Source organism: Convolutriloba macropyga, chromosome 8 (assembly GCF_964194025.1).
Source record: "Convolutriloba macropyga chromosome 8, txConMacr16.3, whole genome shotgun sequence".
Classification (NCBI taxonomy): domain Eukaryota; kingdom Metazoa; phylum Xenacoelomorpha; order Acoela; family Convolutidae; genus Convolutriloba; species Convolutriloba macropyga.
The window spans coordinates 50977034-50994274 of NC_134475.1; the positions used below are offsets into that span (position 1 = coordinate 50977034).

Sequence of the window (17241 nt, forward strand, 5' to 3'; positions counted from 1 at the left end):
ATTCGAGGCTCAAGAACACTAGGCGGCACGAAATTGTTAATGCTTCAATGGGAGCTGTCGAGGAAGGGAGGGGGTTACTTTGACTCATCTGCTTTTGCCATTAGTTTTTGTGCTGTCTGTCTTTTGTTTATCATTTTTCTCAGCTGATGTTTATGTATAATAACATTTAATTGATCGAGTTGAAGAATACGAAATGCTTTATGAAGACATAATGCTGGGAGGGACCCGGACCAGCCAATATTCACCCGGTGTTGGGGAGGGGCATTTCTTACTTTAGTTCTTGTTTTTTTTAAAGTAGCTGTAAAAAAAATGCAGTACACTAAAAGAAAAATATGCTATGTAAAAAATGGGTAAGTGACACCCGTAGACTCCTAAAGACTATTATTCCACTACCACTACTACCTAAGTTTTTAATTATCTGTCAACACTTTTTTCTCTTGGCTTAGTTCTTGACAATGATGGGTTCTGCAGATGCAACTGATGTCGATAATGCACATTCTTCAGTGAATACTTATAACCTCTCAGTATGCTGTGATCGGTGAATGTGTCCTTATCGCGTAGTTAAACATCATTCGGATTCGCAAATTGCTGCAGAAATTGTTCAAACTATATAGTTGTTTTACATCCAATATTTGTTAGCAAATGATTAGACCTAATACAGAGATCGAAACTTACCGTTGAGCAATGATTGTTTTACATTGAGCCGTTTTCATTACTGTTAAGTGCAATACTTGATTTGGTATCTTTTGCAGAGTCAGTTTTGTGTCTAGTCTACCAGCTTGGCTAACATAAACAGCACAAAATGCCTTCTGCTCCGAAACAGGACTTTCAGCAAGAATTCAAGGACAAAAAGGAGAAGTTTATGACAAATGGGGCTGCCCATGAAGAGGAAGACTTCGAAAAACCAGCAGCTATAGAGGTGAGTTCTGTCTTATTTCGATTTTGAGTGAGGTGTTAGAACTCCTGTTAAGGTTGAAATAACTCATTTTATTTTTTACTGAAACGCATAATGTAACACGATGAACAGAAAAAATGACCCACGGGCTCCTGCAAAAACAGAAGTCACATTAAGAGCCTATCAAAACAGAAATTCTCAATCTTTTGTTAGCTAAATAAAACCAATTTGACCGGTGCTTCTGAAACTTTTAGGTGCTTCTGAAAGTTTTAGCATCATAAACCGATAAAAACAAAACGATCACGAAGTTAACTATCGGAATAGCAATTGACCATTGAACATCCTGTTGACTAACTTGCCTATGGAAAGTATTTAACTGTGGGAATGATTTCTCCTATTTACTTTACTGAAAGTATGTTTTTATACCTGATTGCTCGTGAACGAAGTTCGAAGTATCAGTCTTTTTTATGCAAGAATTTTGCTTGACCGTTTTCTTGTCGAATGTTCGGTCGATCGCTTGAGTAATTTAATTTTTCATCAAAAGAAATTAGTTTCTTTTCATCAAAAGAAATTGGTAAAGGGCGAGGGCATAAGTCCCTGAGCAGCTCTAACAGCTTTACGAAGCTGTAAGTATTGTTCAAAGCTGTTGAGGAACGCTTGAGGGCGATTTTGGACCTCCCCATTTTAACTGGCCTCATTTTCACATCATTGACTAACGAAGTATTGACCAAGAATGAAAGGAGTAAAGATAAAATCTTGCGACCTCTGTAGTTAATGAGGAAGTTGACTTTGAATGGGTTCGAATAGAGATTCTAAAGAGAATGAAGCATGAAAAACAATCAATTGAACCATAAACACAGAAATTTTTCGCTCTGGATTTTTTTTGCGACTTAACTGCACCCAAATCTACTAGTAGTATAATCGTCAACTACGTGGTGCTTATATTCTTGATCATTAACTAGAAATTAAAAAGCATAGTCATGCAGTCTTAACAAAAACCGAATAGAAAAAAGAGCAGCAATTCCTGGATTATCGTTTCAAATGTGGCCCATTCTTCGAAGAAATAAATTGGACTAGTCAAATGAGGGCAAAATTTTTTATAAAACAATGATGTTCGTTATTCTAAACATAATTATAAAAGTTAAACATGCCATTTCAGAATCTAGAGTCTTTCAGAACCTAGGTATTTATTAATTACTTTGAAGCAAAGTTTGAAGCATTCGTTTAGTCCTGTTACTATTTTGTGCGGATTTTTTTGTACGACCGGTATTTCGTTTGTCCGACGAATTTTCGTGACTTGTGTAAAGAAACGGGATAAACTGATATTGCCGAGTGTTTGCGGCTGCTATATAGTTCTCCCAGAGTTATGCTAGTCTCTAATGCAACGGTCCACAGAAACGGCCGAGGTCATGTACCTTTATACTATCCAGGGTAATTTTGAAGGTTTAAACCTTTCCTCACCCTCACAACTAATTGAGCAGCCTTCTGTTTAATGCTAGTTTGTTCCAACCAAAAAGTTCAATATTGAAAAATCATTGATAATGGTTGAATGGAGGTGTTGATATCACACCCTCGTATTCGGATCACAATTTCTCTTCCTCGGGCAATTAATTGGTTCTCAATATTTGCCAGCGACACCCACGCGAGAAGGAATTATTCGTTATAAAGAGAGTGGCTTGATTTCGGTGTAGCAAAGCTGGCTGCCTGTTTCAACTGACTGACATTTGGAGGAATATCTGGAATAACGATGATGTTTTAGGCGGATATCAAAGACATGGAGAAGAGGAAGAGAGTGTCGTACATAATGAACAGTGATGCCTTCAGAACAGAATTGGAGAACATAATCGACTATCAGCTGTCCCACGGACCTCACCCAGCTAGTGTCATGGCACTGCAACACCTGGCTGATATGCTCCTGCCTTCGAATGGAGCTGGACCCACTGGCACAATATCCAAAGGTTAGTCCACATGATTATCATCATTTTTACATTTAGCAGTAGTCCTTTAAGATTAGTTCAAGGGTCTATTATCAGATAATAAGATCAGTTTGAGTTGCAAAAATTGCATTAGTAGAATTCTCCAGGTGCAGGTATTAGTATCTAATTTAATCATTTTGTTCTTTCCTAATATAGCTCCTCCGTATCATGGAGACTAAAACCTGTGGTCCTACTCGGTTTCGAAAAAAACTGTGGAAAATCCCCCAACTCAACTTTAGATAGGGAATAAACCCACACGAGCTGCGCGTTTGGCAATACCTCGCGAACCATTGCCATGCCTTAGCGGCCCTTATGACTACTCGTTTCCTCTTTATTATTTCCTCAAACTGCTAGTTAATTTGACAGTTTGTCTGCTTTGAAAGTGCGAGCAGTTTTTTTTGCATTCGTTTGAAATCGTGTATTGAATCGGACTATTTTTATGTATCTATTGAAATTTTGCATTGAAAAATCTAGTTTTATCATGTTGGGTTTTTAAAATATATATTGACCGAATGGCGATTTTCAAGAAGTACGTTACATGGAACACTTAATTTGATCAATAGCTGCTATAGTTAGTTAGGTATGATAAGTGCGATAGGCATAATTGATTTCGTGTGGTTTAGTTTTTACAGCTGCAAAGCTGTAAGCCGAGTGGAGCTATATTGTGGTGATACTGGTTTTTGTTTCGTCGTTTGACGCTCTTGTTATAAATTTGTTCACATCAAAGCTCAAAAGGTCAAATTCCTCTCAATAACGGCATTTGCGTGCGTGACGTCATTTCTCACTCACTCTGGCAAAAGTTTTTCGATCATTTGCGTGATTAGGTTTTGTTCATAGGTGACTTAACTCACTCAATAAAATGGCTTTTGTACTTAAGTTTAATTTGAATTAGTTTAAGGTCAAAGGAACTTATATGTGTAATAAAGGTCCCTAAGGAAAAGGTTTCTGCGTAGTAAATAACTTCGATAACTTTTTCAAATTATATTTGTATCTGTTTCTATCTCTATTATACGGCCTGCAAGTCTTCTGTTGCAGCTATTCTGGCAATCTGCCGGCTATGTTATAATTTTAAATTGCTTCATAACGAAGTTTTTGGCAATGACATTAGTCCTGTGGTCTTCGTTATGCGATTTTTTGTTTGACTGCTTTGTCTTCTGGTCAATTTGACTTTTCGTCCTCAAAAACGGGATAAACAAGTGGTGCCCAGCGGGCATTAAGTGCTCTTAGAGCCTTTCAGCTCAACAGTCTCCAATCCAAAAATACGATTCACAGATGGCTAGCGACTGACGAAGCCAGTCGGTTGTTTGAGAGCAATTCGCCTGATGTTAGTGGGATGTGTTTACAATTGTTTTCGTTATTTTCGCTTTTTGGGTTCTGTGATGTAAGTTTTTGTTCTGATTGGAGGTAGTTTCTCTGTTTAAAACTGTTTTTGTCTCTGCAGTTTTTTCCCTTGAAATAGAATTTAGCTTTCAATGGTTGGAGAATTCTAAGCGTGTTGAGACATTGCCTTTTTTGGAGGAGTATTATGGAGGAAAAAGTTTTATGGAGGTGTATTGAAAATATCTGTTACGCTAGAAATAAAATTTATGGTGCAGTCTTCTGTTAATTGTATTTTTATGGTCTCTTCTAGAGCATAATTTCTTGATATTTATTGCTTTTGAACTGGTGTCAAAAGATGTTTGTAACAATTTTTTAGTCTTGTTAATCTTTTTAATGCGATTTATCTGGGCAGTAAAGGACATTCTTAGCAATTTCTCGAAATAATTATTTATAACAGTAGTTTTTAGCGCTGCCTTAATTTCTGCACGCCTTGTTGTTTGTTCGGTTGTCTGCGTTTTTTCGTTTTACATCTTTGCACCCCATAAACCTGGAAAGGGCTATTTTACTGATCTTTTCATGCCTCATTTTTACTGCTTTTATATAGCTCTTGTGTGCTTGAAGTCAGTTTTAAGGTAATTGGCAACGAGTTAAAAACCTCATTGGGTGATGTTTTTTTTTCAAAATTTACTTCGCTGACTCTAAATGACCTTTAACACTTTTTTTAAGGTCATTTAAGTTTGCAACAGATAAGAACTGCAATATAATACCAGCTGTTAATAATAAAACAACTACAAAATAAAATAGGCGGTTTGATTTTAAAAAAAAACGTTCAAAAATTTTTGAATTTTCAGTAGCTATTTTTGCCATGAACTCCAACTTAATTGTTTATCTGTTGCTATCTCTATTCTACAGCACGTAAGTCTATTTTGCAGCTCTTTTTTATATTGCAAGTCTCTAGTCTACGAGTCTACAGCTATTTTGTTGCCTATTTGCTAGCTAGATTCTTTTTTTGAAAAGCTCTTGATGGTCTAGGGGCTGTTCACTGCAATCTGCCTGCTATATTTTGATAGAGCAACTTGTTCAATCTAGTTCGCTAATTTGTGAATTTGATTTGACTCGGTTAGGTTTTGCAGTGCATGTTTGCTCTTTGAAATGCCTCCGAGGGGGCAGTTTGAACTCAGTTCCTCTAACCGCTAATTTCCGTATTCTGCTGATCGCAGCAAAAATGGTTGTGCTATTTTATTTACTATGAACCAGTGTGTGGTTGTTAAAAGCGTCCTGTGGAAATATAAGCTAAGCTTAGCTGAAAGGAGTGAATTTACGAAGTTGCGTAAATGTAAACATGCGGCGGGTTTTCTATCTCCCTTGTTGGAAATAGTCAAGAGGAATATTTTTCAAGCCAACTAAAGAGAGGTAAATATGGGTATTGATACATGGGATTCCGAAATGGTACGTCAGACGGACTAAGTAGTTACGCGCAATAATAAGCTTTATTGAATGCTCAGTATAAGGTTTAAAAGGCTTGGTTCATTTTTAAAAATACATGCATTGCACGCTTTTTCTCCGAAAATTCAGCTTCCTAATTAATTGCTCTCAAACAAAGTTTATCGCAGTCATTCAATTCCTGTCGGTCTATTTATGCAGTTTCTTAGGGTTTGTTGGATATGTTTCAAATTTCATTCTGCACGACGTGTGACTTTCAGCTTTGCGCAAACTGATTTGATGTTAGTTTCTAAGGATGATTTAAACTATAGAGCTGTGTAGCTGCTAAAGAGACCCAGAAGTTTTTGACAAATATTAGTAATGTGTATATTGGTACCTCCGCAGCATAGATCCGCGTAATGTGTATATTGGTACCGTATCGCGGATCTATGCTGCGGAGGTACCAATATACACATTATTAATATTTCATCATCCAAATGATGGTCTAATTTTGGTATTCGTTTGTTTGAGCTGGAAAAGTGGTTCGAACGCGCATTTTGCGTTTTGGGCAATTCGCCGTTCAGAGGTGTTCTCAACTAGCAAAATTTTGAAATTTTTGCTGTGGTCTCGGCCTTTTTCTACTGACGCTAGTTTAATCTTTTGCGTTTGCATGAGATCGATATTTTCTACTACTAATATTTTGCTCTTCCTGTAAACCTAAGTGCTAAAAAGTGCAAAAACAACTCTACTAAAATTCTACAAATTTTCATTGTTTTTGTCTGCTCATATTTGACCTAATAATAATAATAAATTGTTTCCATCAGTCAATAAGTAGCTTTTCACAATTACTTGTACAAATACAATCACATATTTGACTGTGGGAGAGCACTATTGGGCCGATGGCCCGTTCTCAAGTGTCTCGTTCAGTTTATCTGGATGAAAGTGATTCAAAATGAAGAAAGAAAAAAAAAGAGGAAGCACTATTTTTGAAGGTAGCATTAAACCTAGTGAAAACTTTATTCTGGTTATGGAACGCCTTTGAGTTGTGATATTAAAACTCATACAACAGTCTGACTATGTCCTCATTACCCAAAATATAATTATCTAGAAATTGATGACAGAAATTTTTTGTTTCGGCAGTAGACATGTTTTCAATCTTTTCTATTATTTCATCATCGTAACCTAGAAGCATTCTTAAGACTCGCCTTATCCTAACTATTATTGAAAAACTGTGAAATAGATTTTTACCTTGAGTTATTTTGTTTTTAATCAACCGCTTGCTTTTTTTAAGTCAATTTTGCATTGAGAAACCCTTTGAAATTGGTGAAATATTACATTGTCCCCTTATGTTTTTTAGTGTCTGCTTAAGAACCTCATAGGCATGTAACTCCGAGGCTAAATAGATCCTATGTTTTACTCTTTCTTCGTAAGTGCTTTCAAACTTTTTTCGATGAAAAATTAGCCGCACGATACGTTTGATAACTTTGTCTATTTCCCTAATAGTTGTGATTGTTGTTGACCCGTATATCAGGACTCCGTATTGTACTTTTGGCTGTATGTATGTTTTAAACGCTTTTATCTGTGATTCTCTCAAAACATTTCTTAGTTTATAAAAGATAGAACAATTCGACAAAAGTTTTGTGACCACATGCTTTGAGTGCTTTGTGAAACGTACGATACGTTTGATAACTTTGTCTATTTCCCTAATAGTTGTGATTGTTGTTGACCCGTATATCAGGACTCCGTATTGTACTTTTGGCTGTATGTATGTTTTAAACGCTTTTATCATCTGTGATTCTCTCAAAACATTTCTTAGTTTATAAAAGATAGAACAATTCGACAAAAGTTTTGTGACCACATGCTTTGAGTGCTTTGTGAAACGTAGATCGTTATCTATCGCGATGCCCAGGTATTTGAAACTTTGTTTTTCTTCAATTTTAGTGTTTTTTATAAATGTTTTTGACACAACATTTTTTTTATTTTTCTTTACAAAAAGCATGCTTTTTGTTTTTTCCTTGTTCAGTGTTAGTTTATTTTTTATGAGCCAATAATTGACGTTATCTAGTGCTCTGTCGTGATCATCGTCAATTTTCGATGCAGAACTTCTGCTCTTCACAACAGTGTCATCGGCGTATAAAATAACATTTGATTTTTTCTGGGACAAACTTAAGTCATTCATTTAGATAATAAACAACAGTGGGCCAAGAATTGATCCCTGTGGCACGCCTAGTTCTATAAGATTCAGTTTGGACTTTTTATCTCCAATTAAAGTATATTGCGTTCGTTTGGACAAATATGATTTTAAAATGTTGTATATTGGACCACGCAGACCATATCTATAACACTTTTGCAGTAAAATCTTGTGATCGACAGTATCAAAAGCTTTCTTTAAGTCTAGAAAGGTGCATTTGGTTTTTTCACTGTTGTTGTGGAGATTTGATCTTATTTCCTCTATTAAGGTTGCAATGGCATCGACTGTGCTCTTCCCGTGCCTGAAGCCAAATTGTGAATCTGAGAGAATTTCGAAAACGTTTAGGTAGTTTTGAATTCGATCAAATATAATCCGCTCAAAGACTTTCCCTATAATTGGTAGCAACGAGATGGGCCTGAAATTTGATGGGTCATCTTTATTTCCATTTTTGAAGAATGGTATAACTTTTGCTATTTTCAAACTCTCTGGGTATTGTCCAAGTTCTATGCATCTGTTAAACAAGAGTTGTAAAGGAGCTGTTAAGCAGTCAGAAACTTTTTTAATGAAAAAATAGTTCAAGTTATAGCAATCAAGACTAAATTTGTTTTTACAGTTGTTGATAGCGTACATTACGTCATTTGCAGATATCCATTTTAGAAACATACTTTGACTCTGGTTTTCTATCGTAACGGCACTTCTTGTTAAAAATTCTGCATTCAATTTTTTCCCAATGTTTGCGAAGAACTCATTGAACTCATCTACTTTATTTTGCGAGCAGACAACTTTAGAGGACTCTGAATTGCCGGCTAAAGATCTGTAAAGCTCAAAAAAAGATTTTTTGTTTTTTACCGAATCGGTTTTAAGTAGATTTTGATAAAAAGTTTGTTTTTTAGATCTGATGAGAGATTTAAGGTTTTAACAAGTTTTTTGAAAATTTTCGTGAATTTGTGGACTTCCAGTTGTATCTGCCAGTTTCTTAAGACTACGTTTTTTTGTCGCTAAGTTTTTAACCTCATTATCAATCCAATTTTCGTTCTTTTTTTGTGTACGATATTTTTCAGGAAGGTGACTGCTTAATGCTTCTGTGAGCAATTCGTGAAGTTTTTTGAAGGCTCTGTCAATTGGTAAGAGTTCTAAACTACTTCTGTGGACCTCAAATTGATACCTGAGATCCTTTTCGAGTCTTTCTTTTGTAATTGGATTATCTAGGTTATGCCAATTACGGCTTTTTAGAGCTTTAAAATACTTTTCTGGACTGCCATTGAGGTCAAAAGAACCTTCTACCGTGTGATGATCTGTTATGCTGGTTGATTTAACTTTTGTTTCTATAAAAAAGTTAGAAAATATTGCGTCAATGAGCGTACCTCTGCCATTTGATACCCTCGTTGGGTCGTTATTGCTTGATATACTGAGACCGTTTCCGGCTAAAAGGCTTTTTAAGCTTTCGGCTTTTTTGCTGTTTACTAAAAAATTCACATTAAAATCCCCACATAGTACGTGTTTTGTTTCTGGGTCAACCATTAGGCTGTCGAGATATCTTTCAACCGTCAAGAAATTGGCTTCATTAGTGCAATTTGGTGGCATGTAAATACATGAGAACCAGATTTCTTCTTTTATGGTTTTGATGGCGACTGTTAGTAGTTGAACGGAATTCGTTTCTAATTTTTTAACTATCTGACAATTTGTTATTTTTCAAGAAGAATGCAACACCTCCACCTCTTTTTTTACGATTGCTGGATATAATTGTTCGATAACCATTCAAAGAAAAACAGTTATTGTTATAGCTAGGATTTAACCAAGTCTCAGTAAGGCAAACTGCTTCAGGTTTCTGAGACATGCTATTAATGTAAACTTCAAACTCGTCTAGGTTCTTAGATACGGATCGAATGTTTTGAAGAACAAATTGGAACTGTACGGGATTACAGATTCTTTTATTTGTCATTGTTGACGTAGAGACACTTTTCGTTATCAATTCCCTGCCATTTCAGTCTGTTTTTTTTTCTTGTATAAAACTATCAATTATTTTGATATAACAGTGCTTAATTGTTTTTTTTTTGGTTTGTTGCTTGCGGAAATCACCAGCAACAAATCAAAACATTCTGTTTCATTGCTCTCCTGCGCCCTGTCTTCATGGTTGCGTCTTCATGGTCACAACCGACAGGCCGCCGCCTGCGGAAATCACAGGCACAGGGCTGAAACAATTTTTAAAGATTTTTAGTTGAAATTGAGGTTATCTTATACATATATAAGCTGAATTTATGAAATTTAAAAAAAATAAAAAAAATATTGCTTTGCGCAAACTGATTTGATGTTAGTTTCTAAGGATGATTTAAACTATAGAGCTGTGTAGCTGCTAAAGAGACCCAGAAGTTTTTGACAAATATTAGTAATGTGTATATTGGTACCTCCGCAGCATAGATCCGCGTAATGTGTATATTGGTACCGTATCGCGGATCTATGCTGCGGAGGTACCAATATACACATTATTAATATTTCATCATCCAAATGATGGTCTAATTTTGGTATTCGTTTGTTTGAGCTGGAAAAGTGGTTCGAACGCGCATTTTGCGTTTTGGGCAATTCGCCGTTCAGAGGTGTTCTCAACTAGCAAAATTTTGAAATTTTTGCTGTGGTCTCGGCCTTTTTCTACTGACGCTAGTTTAATCTTTTGCGTTTGCATGAGATCGATATTTTCTACTACTAATATTTTGCTCTTCCTGTAAACCTAAGTGCTAAAAACTGCAAAAACAACTCTACTAAAATTCTACAAATTTTCATTGTTTTTGTCTGCTCATATTTGACCTAATAATAATAATAAATTGTTTCCATCAGTCAATAAGTAGCTTTTCACATTTACTTGTACAAATACAATCACATATTTGACTGTGGGAGAGCACTATTGGGCCGATGGCCCGTTCTCAAGTGTCTCGTTCAGTTTATCTGGATGAAAGTGATTCAAAATGAAGAAAGAAAAAAAAAGAGGAAGCACTATTTTTGAAGGTAGCATTAAACCTAGTGAAAACTTTATTCTGGTTATGGAACGCCTTTGAGTTGTGATATTAAAACTCATACAACAGTCTGACTATGTCCTCATTACCCAAAATATAATTATCTAGAAATTGATGACAGAAATTTTTTGTTTCGGCAGTAGACATGTTTTCAATCTTTTCTATTATTTCATCATTCTTAGAAGCATTCTTAAGACTCGCCTTATCCTAACTATTATTGAAAAACTGTGAAATAGATTTTTACCTTGAGTTATTTTGTTTTTAATCAACCGCTTGCTTTTTTTAAGTCAATTTTGCATTGAGAAACCCTTTGAAATTGGTGAAATATTACATTGTCCCCTTATGTTTTTTAGTGTCTGCTTAAGAACCTCATAGGCATGTAACTCCGAGGCTAAATAGATCCTATGTTTTACTCTTTCTTCGTAAGTGCTTTCAAACTTTTTTCGATGAAAAATTAGCCGCACGATACGTTTGATAACTTTGTCTATTTCCCTAATAGTTGTGATTGTTGTTGACCCGTATATCAGGACTCCGTATTGTACTTTTGGCTGTATGTATGTTTTAAACGCTTTTATCATCTGTGATTCTCTCAAAACATTTCTTAGTTTATAAAAGATAGAACAATTCGACAAAAGTTTTGTGACCACATGCTTTGAGTGCTTTGTGAAACGTAGATCGTTATCTATCGCGATGCCCAGGTATTTGAAACTTTGTTTTTCTTCAATTTTAGTGTTTTTTATAAATGTTCTTGACACAACATTTTTTTTATTTTTCTTTACAAAAAGCATGCTTTTTGTTTTTTCCTTGTTCAGTGTTAGTTTATTTTTTATGAGCCAATCATTGACGTTATCTAGTGCTCTGTCGTGATCATCGTCAATTTTCGATGCAGAACTTCTGCTCTTCACAACAGTGTCATCGGCGTATAAAATAACATTTGATTTTTTCTGGGACAAACTTAAGTCATTCATTTAGATAATAAACAACAGTGGGCCAAGAATTGATCCCTGTGGCACGCCTAGTTCTATAAGATTCAGTTTGGACTTTTTATCTCCAATTAAAGTATATTGCGTTCGTTTGGACAAATATGATTTTAAAATGTTGTATATTGGACCACGCAGACCATATCTATAACACTTTTGCAGTAAAATCTTGTGATCGACAGTATCAAAAGCTTTCTTTAAGTCTAGAAAGGTGCATTTGGTTTTTTCACTGTTGTTGTGGAGATTTGATCTTATTTCCTCTATTAAGGTTGCAATGGCATCGACTGTGCTCTTCCCGTGCCTGAAGCCAAATTGTGAATCTGAGAGAATTTCGAAAACGTTTAGGTAGTTTTGAATTCGATCAAATATAATCCGCTCAAAGACTTTCCCTATAATTGGTAGCAACGAGATGGGCCTGAAATTTGATGGGTCATCTTTATTTCCATTTTTGAAGAATGGTATAACTTTTGCTATTTTCAAACTCTCTGGGTATTGTCCAAGTTCTATGCATCTGTTAAACAAGAGTTGTAAAGGAGCTGTTAAGCAGTCAGAAACTTTTTTAATGAAAAAATAGTTCAAGTTATAGCAATCAAGACTAAATTTGTTTTTACAGTTGTTGATAGCGTACATTACGTCATTTGCAGATATCCATTTTAGAAACATACTTTGACTCTGGTTTTCTATCGTAACGGCACTTCTTGTTAAAAATTCTGCATTCAATTTTTTCCCAATGTTTGCGAAGAACTCATTGAACTCATCTACTTTATTTTGCGAGCAGACAACTTTAGAGGACTCTGAATTGCCGGCTAAAGATCTGTAAAGCTCAAAAAAAGATTTTTTGTTTTTTACCGAATCGGTTTTAAGTAGATTTTGATAAAAAGTTTGTTTTTTAGATCTGATGAGAGATTTAAGGTTTTTACAAGTTTTTTGAAAATTTTCGTGAATTTGTGGACTTCCAGTTGTATCTGCCAGTTTCTTAAGACTACGTTTTTTTGTCGCTAAGTTTTTAACCTCATTATCAATCCAATTTTCGTTCTTTTTTTTGTGTACGATATTTTTCAGGAAGGTGACTGCTTAATGCTTCTGTGAGCAATTCGTGAAGTTTTTTGAAGGCTCTGTCAATTGGTAAGAGTTCTAAACTACTTCTGTGGACCTCAAATTGATACCTGAGATCCTTTTCGAGTCTTTCTTTTGTAATTGGATTATCTAGGTTATGCCAATTGCGGCTTTTTAGAGCTTTAAAATACTTTTCTGGACTGCCATTGAGGTCAAAAGAACCTTCTACCGTGTGATGATCTGTTATGCTGGTTGATTTAACTTTTGTTTCTATAAAAAAGTTAGAAAATATTGCGTCAATGAGCGTACCTCTGCCATTTGATACCCTCGTTGGGTCGTTATTGCTTGATATACTGAGACCGTTTCCGGCTAAAAGGCTTTTTAAGCTTTCGGCTTTTTTGCTGTTTACTAAAAAATTCACATTAAAATCCCCACATAGTACGTGTTTTGTTTCTGGGTCAACCATTAGGCTGTCGAGATATCTTTCAACCGTCAAGAAATTGGCTTCATTAGTGCAATTTGGTGGCATGTAAATACATGAGAACCAGATTTCTTCTTTTATGGTTTTGATGGCGACTGTTAGTAGTTGAACGGAATTCGTTTCTAATTTTTTAACTATCTGACAATTTATGTTATTTTTCAAGAAGAATGCAACACCTCCACCTCTTTTTTTACGATTGCTGGATATAATTGTTCGATAACCATTCAAAGAAAAACAGTTATTGTTATAGCTAGGATTTAACCAAGTCTCAGTAAGGCAAACTACTTCAGGTTTCTGAGACATGCTATTAATGTAAACTTCAAACTCGTCTAGGTTCTTAGATACGGATCGAATGTTTTGAAGAACAAATTGGAACTGTACGGGATTACAGATTCTTTTATTTGTCATTGTTGACGTAGAGACACTTTTCGTTATCAATTCCCTGCCATTTCAGTCTGTTTTTTTTTCTTGTATAAAACTATCAATTATTTTGATATAACAGTGCTTAATTGTTTTTTTTTGGTTTGTTGCTTGCGGAAATCACCAGCAACAAATCAAAACATTCTGTTTCATTGCTCTCCTGCGCCCTGTCTTCATGGTTGCGTCTTCATGGTCACAACCGACAGGCCGCCGCCTGCGGAAATCACAGGCACAGGGCTGAAACAATTTTTAAAGATTTTTAGTTGAAATTGAGGTTATCTTATACATATATAAGCTGAATTTATGAAATTTAAAAAAAAATAAAAAAAATAAAAAAACTTAAGAAATGAGCAAAAAAGGTTTAAAAAACATGATCAAAACGTTACGCACCTAAACCTGGCGATAAGTTTCTACCCTAAATCTTGAGTTGTGCTCATATTATACACATTAAAGAAACCAAACAAAAATGAGTTATGTTTTAGCTTTTTATTACAGTTACTGAGTTTGTGAGATGCCGTTTGTTCTATTCCTTTTGGATATTAAGTCGTTTGTATGCAGGTGAGTTGATAACATCGTCAGTAGAAGATATTTCGAAATGTTTTTTTCGTTTTATAGCATTGATTGAGTCCAAATCTTCTATCTCGTTAATTTTAACGAATTTTGCCTTTTCTCTACCATTTTCGACTAAAACCGAGACTGCACAGTTGTGTGTTGCAGTAATCATGTTTCGTTTGTTTGCTTCGTTTTTGATCTGAGCTTCATATTCTGGTAGGGGCTCGTTTAGATAGATGAATTTGTTGTTTATCCTGTTTTTTGTTTTTCTCAGTCGTTTTCTTTTTTCATAGACACTTTGTTTGTCGGCAAAATAAATAAATTTGCATATTACTGTTGGCAGTTGAAACTCGTTTCCGGAATTGGGAATAATGTGACACGCTTTGATACTGTCCTCAGTAATTTCGACCCCCAAGAATTTCTCAAAAAATTTTAAAGTTTCGTGCGTTACATTACAAACTTGTCGAGCATCGAAGGGGGGATTAACGATTAGTAACGAGTCCTTTCGCGTGTATCTCTCTTGCGCTCTTAGGCGATCATTAATATTTTTTTGCTTTGCTTTTAGTTCCCTAATTTCTTCGTCCTGTGAGTTATTTTTTGCTTTCAAGAGTTCGATTTCTTTTTTCAATACACTTACTTCTGTGTCTTGAATAGTACTCACGACAACCTCTGAAGCTATGGGTTCGGACGTTGATGATGATGATGTGGCCTCCATCTCCATTGCCGAGTGATAACAATAGAAAAAAAAATTAATAAAGTAAAAAGCAAATTAAATCAAAGATAACACTCAAATTGGAATCTTGTGCGATAAGACTGCAACAGCAAAGAAAGATTGTTCTTTTCAAGCGAACATTTAGAGTTTTAAAGTTTTCTCACAACGTTTCACTCAAGGTCAACCGACTGCTCTTCGCGAGATATGTTTCGTTCCCTCTGACCTGTCGAAAACATCCAATTCCCAAGTGAACCTTTATGAACTTAATCTGTAATATTACAGCACTGTTAAGCTGAATTGTTGCCGTGTATTTTTGATTTAACCGGCCGAAATCAAGGGCAATTATATTGTAGCTATTAGTTGTTTCACACTGCGATTTTAGTGGATAATATTGCGAATGATGATAGCTGTTTTATTTGAATTATAGAATAATGGATTTGAAATAGTGATGAAATGTTGTGGATGCGTGCTATCTACTTATTGAACATTAGTATATTATTGTCTGGGTTCAAAATTATCCCAGCTTACTGCTGAAGAAGGGAAATTTCTGGGAATGTTGTCAATTACTCTCCGAGATCTTATTTTAAAATATTAACTGAAATGTTTTTAATGAAGGTCAGTTTCAGAGTTCCAACTGATTTTCTGAGAGAGTTCACCGTTTTTCTGTTGATTGGAAGTGCCTTAAGATTGTACCCTTAGCTATATTAATCCCGCATAAATGTTTACTGTTCTCTCAGTTGATCCCATAACAGGTTAGCATGTTTCTTGGTGTTGTTGAAGTACATATAGAAACTAATATTGGCACCTATTTGCTGGATCAAATACGTTACTTCTTACTGTTTCTATCAATTTGACAAGTTTTTCTATCAAAGTTTTTTTAAAAAAAATAAATCTTGGGTATTGGTACTTTTAATTGTCCTCAAATGGAAAGGAGGTTCAAATGCCACCCCCTAAAACTTACAGGCTAAATTTTAAATTGTTAAGGGTTTTTTGGAGATTTTATCGCTTTAATTGGAGTTGGTTCATGTGTGAATTAACTGAGCGAATTGACGCCAATATAATATTTCAATGTCATTGCTTAGTAGTCGCACTAGGCAAACTATACTGAGCTATTCCTATTTGATCGTAAAATTGTAAATCGTTGGTTGTTCTAAGAAAGTTTGTAGAATTTTGTTTTTCTCAGTGTCATTTTTGCTAGATAATTGTTCCTGTGGCAAATTTGATTTTTGTTGTCGAAAGAAGGTTGTTAAACCAGATGAAATTAAATGGAGGTTCAATTCTCAAAGGTTTACCAACCTCTGAATGTAAAATTGGCTGCAACACTGAAGAGGAGTTGCAGACACGAACGCGTTGCTGTCATGACCATGTTTTATTGTTTTCAATTGCTCTTGCGTGAATTATGGAGCATTTGTTGTAATTGTATCTGTCTTTTTTCTATGCAAAACTGCTTTTGTTTCAATTACGGATCTTGCGCCTTTATTTTAGAAAATTCGGTGGCTTCTTGAGTGACTTTTTTAGACTTGAGTTCTCCGTTTTTTCGTGATTAGTTGCTTTTGAACGAAGTTCATAGCAATTATTGTAAACGTGTTAGTCTTTTATGCAAATTTTTCGCTGGACCATTTTGCGCTTTCTAGAACATTCTTTGGCTCCTCAAGTGACTTTTTCACGCTTTCGTTCTTAGTTTTTTAGTGATCTCTATTACTCTCACTCCGAATTAAAGCTTGTTGCTAATATAAATTGGTTGCAGCACAGCAAGACTAGGGTTCTGATGGAGCAGTTGGAAGTGCTTGGGGTCACGGTTCGGGAGGTGAGTGGTTCGAATCCCGGGCGGGGCAGTATTTTTTGCACCCCTAAAGAAAAATGGATCTAGGCTACATCCCCTGAATTCACAGCCTCGCGTGTTGTTCAGGAGCAACTCTTCCGACATTTGTCGGTTTATGTTTAGTTTGTCTTTTTGAAAAAAGGCTGATAACTAGCTTTTTTATGTTTAAAGACAATGTTTAATGCTAATTGTCGCCGATTATTATCTTCCGTTGCCTATCATTTATGCTTTTCAAGCCCTTAGTAGTTTTTTCTTGGCTAGTGAACTACCCCCTGATAAAACTACTCCACTGAAAAACGTGGAAGCGAAATGATTGGAATCTTCTTTTTTGAGATGAGTTTGCTGTTAATAAAAGTTTGCGCTCAAGTGTTGTCTTACATGGTTTGAGGACTCTTTATCAGTTTAT

General features: G+C 35.3%; 1 protein-coding gene across 3 annotated transcripts in view; it reads left to right on the plus strand.

Moving 5' to 3' along the window:
- Positions 1-620: 620 nt before the first annotated feature.
- LOC142344809 (protein hu-li tai shao-like) overlaps positions 621-17241 on the plus strand; it is a 66259-nt gene continuing 49638 nt past the window's right edge. For 2 of the 3 annotated variants that reach the window (XM_075396783.1, XM_075396781.1), the window contains exons 1-2: positions 622-919; positions 2655-2853. In XM_075396783.1, the coding sequence (XP_075252898.1) occupies positions 803-919; positions 2655-2853 (316 nt within the window). In that variant the 5' untranslated portion in view covers positions 622-802. Of the gene's footprint in view, positions 920-2654; positions 2854-17241 lie in introns of all 3 variants that reach the window. The other variant, XM_075396780.1, reaches the window with a different exon arrangement.